The sequence below is a fragment of the Myotis myotis genome, unplaced genomic scaffold (genome assembly GCF_014108235.1).
Source record: "Myotis myotis isolate mMyoMyo1 unplaced genomic scaffold, mMyoMyo1.p scaffold_m19_p_20, whole genome shotgun sequence".
Classification (NCBI taxonomy): Eukaryota; Metazoa; Chordata; class Mammalia; order Chiroptera; family Vespertilionidae; genus Myotis; species Myotis myotis.
Window position 1 is genome coordinate 8,897,111 of NW_023416325.1, and position 11,047 is coordinate 8,908,157.

Sequence of the window (11,047 nt, forward strand, 5' to 3'; positions counted from 1 at the left end):
TAAAAGTCCAGGGGAAAGGCGCTTGGGGCCAAATGTGTTTTGGGTTTTAAATGAGACCGAATTTTGGAAAAGAGTGTAAGACCCAAAGCAGAGGCTCTTCCTAGTTGGCATGAACGCAGAGGGATCAGCACAGCTCCAGTGTCACTGGGAAATCAAAACAACCAGCTCAGGAGTCTTTGCAAAGCATCCCCCGGAGAGTCCCAGCTCTCAGCTGGCCTCGAAGGTCACTGGGCAGCGAGCATGTCAAACTCGGGCGGGGGGGCCACATGCCTCATTCATGCGGCCCGCTTGCCATGAGTTTGACATGCTTGCTCTACAGTGTAGGTCAGGCTTATGGAGACCCACAGGGGCTCGGACGGAATTCCTAGGAGAGGTTCATCTGTGCCCCCAAATAAGACATGTTTTTAAAGTTTACTTAGGGTGGGAATCCTGGAGGCTGGAAGGACACTTTGAAATCATACCTTCATTTTATACTGGAGAAAACCTTTAACATGAGACATGTTAAGTGAATAGCGAAGGAGTGGAGTGACTTGCCTAGGATCTCATCGCTCATTTTGGGGAGCAGATGGGTGTTGGGGCTGGAATTCAGGTCTCCAGATCCTAGGCTGGACAATTTTTCCCTGTATTTACCACAAAGTGGGATCCAGCGTCCCTGAGATCAGCACATTTGGGCTGGACTGTTGTGCCTGGTGCATTTTTTTTTTTACTAGTCTATTTCCAATAGCCCCTCTTGATTTTTTTACATCAGTTTTTTAAATTATCAAAGTAATACATACTAGTGATTTTTAAGCAATCTGATGCTACATATGTTTACAGTGTGAAAAAAGTCCACCTCTCCCTATCCAGAAGCACATGCTGTTAATAAATAGCTTCTTATATATCCTTCCAGAAACTATCTATGTAGAAATAATCACGTGGATGTGTGTGTCTTCAAATTTTTTACAGATATGAGAGCACGCATTTTGTAACTTGCTTTTTCCCATGTAATGAGATGCCTTGGAGGACTTTCTAAATCATTGTATTTTATTCCACTTAACAGTGGCATGCCTCTTCGGTAATTTATTTATCTAATCCCCTATTGATGGACATTTAGATTCTCTCCAATGTTTGCCATTACAAACAACACTATAATAAACATCTTGTACATCCATACACTTAGTATCTATGTGAACATGTCTGTCCAATAAATTTTTAGAAATGAAATTATTATCAAATTTGTATCAATATTTAACATCTCAACAGATATTTCCAAGTTGCCCTTCAAGTTATGTTCCTACCAGCTGGGTGAGAGAGGGGCATGTCTCCTTACTCTTTCTAACAGGAGGCACAATTAAGCTGCTCTAATCTTTGCTCTCCTCATAGGTGATAAATGTTCACATTTCATTAGTTTCATTTAAATATCTTTATGCACATACTAGAGAGTCTTTTCACACGTTTATGGGCCATTTGCATGCCTTTTTCTAGCACTGTGTATGCATAGCATTTTTGCCCATTTTCCTGTGAGGCGGTCTATCTTTTTCTTATTGATTTGCAAGTAGTCTTTGTCCATGAAGACACCTGCCCTTTGTTTTATGTGTGAGAAATAAATATTGTTCAGATGCTCATGTATCGTTTCACTGTATTTATAGTACTTTTCTCTGTGTTCATGCATGAATCGAGGAAATAAAGCTAAGAAAGGGAGAAAAATAAAAAGAAGTTCGCTTGGCATTCCTTAGTTTTCAAAAGATGTCCAGACAATGAAGAAAGGGGCGGCCCTGACCCATGTTCTCAGTGGTTAGAGCATCGACCCATGAACCAAAGGGTTTCAAGTTTGATTCCTGGGCAAGGGCATGTACCTGGGTTGCAGGTTCGAATGTGTGCGGGAGGCAACCAGTCAATGTGTCTCTCTCACATCAATGTTTCTCTCTCCCCTCCCTCCCTCCCTTCTCCTCTCTCAAAAGCAATGGGAAAAATATCCTCGGGTGAGGATTAACAAAATAAAACAAAACGAAACAAAACAAGAATAAAGGGGAGGAGGAAATTATAAGCTGGGTGTTACCTTTGGGAAAATGTGCCTAAGTCTCCATCTAATAAAAAGCCCCAAATAAAGATTTCCCCCATCGAGCATTGCTTCTTTTGGACCTGCCAATTGTCAGAGCCTAAAATCAGAAAGCAGAGAAACCTATGCTCTCTAGAGCCTAGAGGTCTGGGAGAAACAGTGGCGTAAGCAACTTGTTCTCCTTCATTTACGTGGAGTTCCAGTGAGCGTGTGTCTGGCGGGATTATTTTTCAACTCTTGGCTGAATGAAAAAGTGAATGAGTCTGAACTGATCATACCTAAAGACAAAATGACTCTTCAAGCATAAGAATTTCAACCTAAATTTATGCGCTTAAATAGCCTGCGGCAGCATCAACTTAAAAACAACTCACACGTTCAGTAATTTTATAATATTAACCTGTTTTCAAGTGTCTGCTGCATGAACAAGGCCACAAAGCCATGCCCTCTCAGACCCCTGTGCACATAAAGTCAATGGATAGCCACCTATTCGCTCTAACACTCTGCTACTGCACTGGTAGGTTTCAGTAGACATGAAACCCGCACATGTCTAGAAACGCATGGTTAAAGCTCCCATGGCACCTGTAATTCTGGCCTCTCGCCTGTGTGCACTGAGCTGTGACATAAGGTCTTTCATTACCGTGGACACATGGCACTGTATTTCAATCGGCAAGGATGCATTTTCCCAGAGGCGGCTTGAGAAATTACACACTCTGGGCCTTGGATGGTGAACTAAATGGCAGCAGGCACACTGCTTTTTAAAGATGGGGGCTACCTCCCATCGTTCAGGATTTTCGGTTCATTTTTGAAGGTGTTAGCAATTTTGAAGCTGCTGGCAAGTTCCTAGGAATGATCTGAAGATGCATCTGGACACCATCTCTGATCCAACGGGGATGGTGGTGCGAACTCTGAGTTTTGGGTTTGCTTAGGTGACATGTGGTGAGGTGAGGGTCCCAGCCAACCTGTGAAAGCGGGTCAGACCTGTCGGGATTTCCACAGAAATGTGATTTGAGTCTCAGGGAAACACCCTTTCCTTTTGAATCTTCTCACCTACCAGCTGCTGACTCATTCTCGAAAGGAACTAAAGTTGTAGCCCAGGAGAGATGGCCGTTCGAAAAGACAGTTTGCGGTGGAATCTCTAGAACGCGGCAAAAGGAGACATTGAGAGGGGCAAAGGGAGAATCACATGTTCATGGCTTCTAGTGACAGAGTTGTTCCTTTCTGCCCTGACTCCATATTTAATAAACATCTCTTTAAAGACAGCTGACAGCAGGGTCTGGTTGCCCGAAACTATCACCGGGTGTTTAATCCTGTCTGCTGCTCATTTCTTGTCATTTCTGATACGTGATGGGACCACTCCCATCTCCATTTCCTAAGGAGAAGGGAGAGGAGCGGAAGGATCGGTTCCTAGGAGGCTTGTACAGCTCTGTAGACCATCCATCTATTAGAAAAGTTGGGATCCCTCCTTTCTGTCTACCAGGGCGGGCAAAAGTAGGTTTATGGCTGCGAGTATGGGAAACACAGAGTTGATTCTTGTGTTATTTATTAATGGTTGTATTATTTACCATATGAATAGTTTATAAAACCCACATTCTTTGTTGTGGTATTTAAAGTCCTCCATAATCTAATTCCACCCCATCTTTCCACTCCTACCTTCTCCTTTATAGGCACCCCCAAAACACACACCAAAGTATTTCACTTTCATTGAACTCTATCTTCCTGTGCAAGTCCTACCCAAGCTTCAGAGCCACCGTCCAGGCCCAGCCATCCACCTCTGCCAAGACGCAGCGTGGGTTATGTGACGAAGAAGCAGGTATTCCGGAATCAGAAGCACTTGGCTTGAATTTCAACTCTGTCACCCTCTTCGCTGTCACCGTGGGCAAGTTACCTGGCTTCTCTGAACTTGAATTCCCTCCCGAACAAAACGGTGATGTGGCAACGTGGCTTTCCACGGTGCTTTTGTGAGGATTAAATGCAAGCGTGTATGTGAAAGTCCTTTGTACACAGAAGGGACTGTGCAAATAACTACTGGTATCAGGTCTTTCTAGCCCATCGGCAATTGCTCTTTCCTCTCTCCAGGCTAATGGAACACTGCTTCCCCCTATGCACATACACACGGCTGATCCCCCTGCTAGGACCCCAGGACAGCAGCCTTTGGGCCACCAACATTGTCTCTTAACAGCACTTAGGCACCTACTTCAGTGCCTGCACGACAGTCATGCGACAGACCTTCCTAACATGAGCGATGACTAATTTCTATTAACATGCCTGACCTCAGTTTATGATGCCCAGGAGGCCAAGGTTACAGGGTCCAGTGAGGCCAGCTAGCTTTGTATAGAAAAGGGTTATTCCGTAGACTGTCTAATTCTATCAAAATTCCAAAAAATTGGCCCTAAAGGTGACAATGTGAGGATAGTCAAAGCCCATCCATTGCCTCTGGGTAAACAGCTCAGAGCACACAGGCTGCTGATATTGGGCCTATCAGGCCTGTGGAAGAATCAGAATGTCATCATTGAGTCAGAGCATCCCACTGATGGATTAACCCACGAGTGGGATAGAAATATATAGATATAAATCAGAAAAGCAACAGAAAATGAAACAGGGTGTGGTCTCCTCCAGAGGAAAAGACACCTGCACAGCCCTGAGATTACAAAAAAAGTGACTATGGTTGGTGGAAGATTTTGTGAGATTGCGTCTGTGTGCGTCTGTGTGTGTGTGTGTGTGTGTGTGTGTGTAGTGGCCAATGTCCTTTAGCCTTCTCAATTTGTCACAAAACAACAAGCAAAAAAATGTACTCAGAAAGACTATTTTAAGTGCAAGCCAAAAATAGAAAGTCAGGTTTTTCAAAACAAAACAAAACAAAAATGTTATTCTATATTTTTATAACGTAGCTGGTTGTGTAAAATGAATGAAAATAGCAGCTTTTCAATTCTAACCTTACATAGTTGGTTGCTAATCTGAAAATCTGTCTATTTAACTTCAAATAGAGTGAGTTTTCTCCCAGGGAACACTGAGACTTTGCTGAAGGCCTGAACGTTGACTTACAATTTAGTTTTTTGTTTGTTTGTTTGTTTTTGAAGTTTGAGGTAGAATAAAGGCCTCCGTCCATCAGAAATGCTGCTGAGTTGTTCATCATCATCATAAATTTTTCCCCTTTTATTTCTGGAACAACTCAGTGTTAGCATAAGACGAATGTTACATTTCTAGAAAATAGGCTTGGTTTAAATCAACCACTTTTTTAAAAGCAATGCTAAGTTAACTGGTTGACCCCAAACAGAAGACATTGAAATCCTAAATCTTATTTAATGTGGTTGTTACTTAAGACCACTCACTACACAGCCTGGAAGGGGAGTCCATAAGATATGTTCTAATGCATCGGCATGGATTATTCTATACAGTCAACATTCCGTTATTAAAATCATTGAAATAAAAATTCAGCCCACCTGCCGCCCTGGTCTACAAAGGAGCCTATTGGCTATTTCAGTAAAATAGTATATTTCTTATTGTCTTATAGTAATGGAGACCTTGTTTGTCTGCAAGAAAAGAAGGATTTAGTTTCGAAAGCAGTTATGGAAAAATCCTCCCTGAAAATTTGAAATGTTTAAAGTCTGGACATGATTCGAGGAGGCAGTAGTACATTTTTCATTAAAAAATACAAGTGTCTTTATTCCAAAGTGTCAAAATTCTCCGTGATTTTTTAAAAGCCTCTCTTTGTCTCTGTCTGTCTCTATCCCTCTCTTAGGCACACTCACACACAACATACTCTCACTGCCTCCAGGATTCTATAATTCATAATAATGTAATGAATGTGAATGAAATCTTCATGGTATGAGTGGAAATTACACTAGTCTGAGGGTCAGGAGCCCTGAATTCTCACCCTGACTCGGTAATAATCTGCGTGACCTTGAATAATTCATTAAACAACTCTAGGCCTTAGCTATCCCACCCATAACATGAGACTATGGAGTTAAATATTCTCTAAATTTGCAAACCTGTAAACTTAAATTGGAATAGCAGCAGAAGTAGAAGGAAGCTGTTTTGCAGAAACTATTATTCTTTAAACATTTTTAAATATTTGTTATTGATTTCAGAGAGGAAGAGAGACAGAAGCATCAATGATGAGAGAGAATCATTAACTGGTTGCCTCCTGCACGCCCCCCCACTGGGGAGCGAGCCCACAACCTGGGCACGTGCCCTTGACAGGAATGGAACCCAGGACCCTTCAGTCCGCAGGCCGACGCTCTATCCACTGAGCCATACTGGCTAAAGCATAGAAATTATTCACAAAAATAAACCAAACCATTACCAATTTGCCAATGGGTACTTCCTGGGGACAGATAAAAGAATCGAGGAGAGATGAAGGCAAAAAGATGTGTGTGGGTGTTCACTCTGCAAAGTGAAGGCAACATCCCTTTTTGAGGACACAGGTCAAGTCTATCCTCAAGCATTCCTCCCTCTGCTGCTTTTCCCACTGGCGAGCACTGCCCATCAGTGACAGCCTGCCCTCCTAGGCCTGTCTGGCCCAGAAACTCTCTGCTGGTTTGCAGAACCCAACTTCAATCTCAACCTTTCTTTCCCCTTTTGCTCTCCCATCATTCGCTGACTGTGTGGTGCTGTACTTTCCAAAGTTAAAGGAAGAAAACTGAATTGCTCTCCTCAATTTGCTCAAAGCATCTTCCCTGACCATCCTGGCTGATACAGCTACATCCCTTTTTATCCCCTAACCTGCCTTCCTGCTCTTCAGAAGGGATATCATCTCTGGACATAGAATTATTTATTTGTGTGTCTGTCACCTCCCTTGGAGTATACATTCCAACAGGGTTTTGATTCCAGTTTTATTCTCAACACATAATGCATGAGTTTTGAGCCTCGGGACATAAGAAACACATAGTTCACATTTGTTAAATGAATGAAACATGTATTACGGTAAATCCAGACCCAGGATCTAATTTCCGAACCAATCAAACTCCAGAAGACCTATGCCCAAGGAGAAATTCAACCAATGTGCATGCAACTAACGTGCAGACTTTGTTTGATCCTTACTGTGACTGAGGTCAGGGAGCTACTCTGGCTCCATTTCACAGATGAGGAAACTGGGACTCAAAGGACCAAGAGCCTCGCGGTAGAGCAACCACAAACATGCTAGCAGAGCTGAGAGTGAACCCCGCTTTCCTGATTCCAAGTCTGCTCTTCGTTTCCCTGTCTGCATCTTCTTGGATAGTTTCGCCATCTTTGCTGGCACCACGGGCACTGAATCGAGCTTTCACAGATGAAATAATGAGACTCGATTGAAGGCTGCTTGGAACTAAGATGCAGTTTTTGAAACCAGGTCATTTCTTAGCGCAGCCACCAGTATCATGTGCTTCTCAACACTGATACTATCACTGCGGGGAGCAGGGGTGGGGTAGGGTGTTGTTTAATATGCAGGTTAACTGTCTGTGGCGGCAAAAGAGTAGAAGGGCCCCCACACACTTCCCAGGAGACGGCCATGGAAACGAGAGGTGAACATGACACAGAAGGACTTATTGTAACAGGGCAGTGAAGGCTGAGGTTTTGGAATCAGATAGAATTATGCACAAAGTAAAGGGCTTTTGCAAAGAAGTCTTCTGCAAAGACTTTTCTGGCATCCTGGGCCAGCTACCTCCTCAGCGCAGAGACTTGACAGGGATTTTGAAAGAGAGACCCACCTTATATTGGGGGGGGAGGGATGTGCAGGTGCATAAAAATCACATCCCAGAATTACTCAAAGATGGTTTTTCCAGGCCATTCCAATGGGGAACACCCTTTCGGGATTTGTGTCTGCAGATTAGACATGACATACGGATCTCTCCCTTTACATATAAATCTCTCAGACCTTGTCAGTACAGAAGTGGATTTCATAGGCATCCGGTACATGTTTTGGTAAGAGCATAGGACATTAATGGCGAACCTTTTGGGCTCGGCGTGCCAGCATTTTGAAAAACCCTAACTTAACTCTGGTGCCGTGTCACATAGAGAAATGTTTTGATATTTGCAACCATAGTAAAACAAAGACTTATATTTTTGATATTTATTTTATGTATTTAAATGCCATTTAACAAAGAAAAACCAACCAAAAAAATGAGTTCGCGTGTCACCTCTGACACGCGTGCCACAGGTTCGCCATCACTGGCATAGGACCATACTATTTTAGGAAAAGAGAGGGTTGGGAAAGATACTATTGTGAAGGTGATTTAGCCTCACTCTTTCATAATTGCAAAGATTTGAAAGCTCAGACGGATTTAATGAACTGCATTCCCGTGGCGACCAGAAGTTAGCTGGCCTCTTCTTACCCACTCTCCTCTCCAACAACAACATTTTAAACCACTGTGGGAGTGGGGTCCAGGAACCCCAAGATCCAAAGGTCTCACGTTTTGAAAAAGAAACTGTGGCTTTCACACAATTTAAATACCAACACATACACTCAAGGACTCAATCCTTCAGCACTTTGGGGATTGGAGCAGCCACGGCTCTGTGAGGTGGAGGGGTCTGTCTGCACAGCCAGGTCACCCAGAGGAGACCAGGGTGCCCTTGTGGAGGGTGTGGAGAGACTCACAGGCTCTCATCACCCACATGGAAAAGAAGACTCTCCCTCTCATCCTTGGCACCGAGTGCCAGGGTCTTGGCCTAAGCCTGCGCTCACTGCCCGCCATGCCAATCCCTGTGTGTGTATCTAAAGAGATTAGCACATCCTGGGTACAGACCACAGCTTCCTCCCTTTGCTCGGGGCCTGCCTCAGAGGTCTGAGCATCGTGGAGAAGAAATTGCTTCACTTCTCCTTAGAGTGTCCACATCGGGACCCCGGAGCCATGTTACCACTGCTCAGATCAAAGAGGTGCCTTCTGGGTAAATGAAAAGTGTCCTAATGAGGGGAGGGAGTATTCTAGAGTGCAGCCTCTCATTACTAAACCAGGGACACAAGACACTTGCATGCACACATACCAGCCAACGACCAGGAAAACAAGCATGAAAATATCTCTGCGCACCACGCCCTCCCTATAGGAATCCTCCCTCACCCACTCTGCACCCACACACTTGAAACTTGAGGAACCCAGGCTCACACAGGCACCCTTTCACCCATCACCATCAGTTATCTCATCTCCAGATGTCTTCTGTTGGTGCTTTTTACCTAAGTCAGCATATCTCAAACTTTCAGAAAAACACACACACACACATATACACAAAAAAACACTTAGAAAATAAAAACCACTACCCCACCCAAATGATAAATATCTCTTGAATGCTTAGCTTTCTCCTACTCAGCCCTGAGCCTGAAATTGATCCCTTTGGGTTCTGGGGGAATGGCGGGGCTCTGCCAGTCCTCCCCTCACCAGCCTAATAGTTTTTCCAGACTGACTCCTGCTTGGGGTTGCACAACTGCCTCTCGCAGCCCAGCGACTCCTCGTCCCATTCATTCCCCTCGCGCCTCCAAGGCCAGTCGCTTTAGGGGGTGTCCCTCCTTTCTGCTCCTCGCCCCACTTCCCCTTCGAGAGGGCGGAGGCAGTCAGCCCTTCTGAGGTCCGACGTGAACCCCAGACCCTCAGCCCTCCCTCCGGGCTGCACTTTGCAACCTAACCCAGGCGCAGGGTGTGGGGTGAGGGTAGGGGCGAGGGCTTGGCCAACCCCACGGGAAAAGCAGCTCTTCCCGGGAGTCGGCGCCGACCCGAGGCGGGATGGGGAAGCCGGGCGCGGGGCGCGGGGCGCGGGGCGCGGCGGGGACCCGGGCTGCAGGGGGACGTCCTGCCCGGGCAGGCGGGGGAAGCGGCCAGGTCGGCCCGTTAGTCTCGAGAGCTCGGGAGCCGCCGCCTCTGAGCGCGGAGAAGCGGCCGCAGAAACGCGGAGAGGAAGAGAAACCGGCCTCTGACAAGTAAACAGGGCTTCCCTCTGCAGCAGCGGGAGCCCAGAAACGGCCACTCGCACTCCGATCGCCCTGCACCCGACCCACTCGCCCGCCCCGAGCTCACCGGGCGGGGACCCGAGCTGCTGGCGGCTGCAGCTTCCGCCCCCACCGCCCCCGGCCCCGAGGCAGGGGAGCCGGCCGCGGACCGGTACCCAGAGGCGGCCCGGGCGCCTGCTGACGGCGGAGGTGATGGACCCGCGGAATCCGATCCTCGGCTCCGACCCGCGCCCGCGATCCCACCCCCACCCCCCCAACCCCCAGCCCAGGATTCACGCCGTCCTCGCCCGCAGCCGGGTGGCAGCGCAGAGGGAGGGGGCCGTGTTCGGCTCCGGGTGCGGGGGAGACTGCCCTGGGAGGGGGAGCCGGCGGGGTGGCCCCGCGAGTGCGACTCGCCACCCGCGCGCGGGAGGACCCGCCGCGGAAGCAGCGGAGAGTGGCCACGTCTCCCGGGACCCGCCGCCCGCGCCCACCGGTCGGTCTCTTACCTTAATAGTCCCGTCCATTGGGCCACGTCTGCAGTCGAGCCCCCCAATATTCCACACATTGACCCGGTTACAGCCTGACCTCGCAGCCCCTTCGGATCAGCCGGGCGCGGCCTCCTCGGCGCCCTGGGCCCTCCCTGCGTGCCCCCTGCGAGCGCCCTGCCCGCGCGCCCCTGTGCACGTTTGTTGTTGTAGCAGCGGATTGAAAAAGAGACAGTTTAACCGGATGAAACTTTTTTTTCAGCTAATTTTGGGAAGTGACTTCACTTTGCGAATCGGGAGGAAGTCCTATCTCTCTCTCTCTCTCTCTCTCTCTCTCTCTCTCTCTCTCTCTCTCTCTCTCTCTCTCGTCTAGCGCTTTCGTCTCTCTCTCTCCTCCGTCTGCCCTCCCCCACACTCACTCCCCCCCTCCGCCGCTCCTGCTTTTCGCATCACACACTATATAAATATACACGGCGATGCCCAGATGCATCCACGCGCCGCGCGCACAGGATACTGGCTCCCGGGAGATAAGACCGGGCTGGGAACAATGCCCGGGTGCGCGCCCGGCGCCCGTGCCCGGATCCCCGCAGGCCGCATCCCCCAGCACCTTCCCCCCAGCCCAAACCCAAT

General features: G+C 47.5%; 1 protein-coding gene across 2 annotated transcripts in view; it reads right to left on the reverse strand.

Moving 5' to 3' along the window:
* FLI1 (Fli-1 proto-oncogene, ETS transcription factor) overlaps window positions 1–10,804 on the reverse strand; it is a 118,768-nt gene extending 107,964 nt beyond the window's left edge. Inside the window, exon 1 of one of the 2 annotated variants that reach the window (XM_036353417.1) lies at window positions 10,439–10,804. In XM_036353417.1, coding sequence (XP_036209310.1) covers window positions 10,439–10,456 — 18 coding nt within the window. In that variant the 5' untranslated portion in view covers window positions 10,457–10,804. The remainder of the gene's footprint in view (window positions 1–10,438) is intronic. The other variant, XM_036353416.1, reaches the window with a different exon arrangement.
* Between the last annotated feature and the right edge of the window lie 243 nt (window positions 10,805–11,047).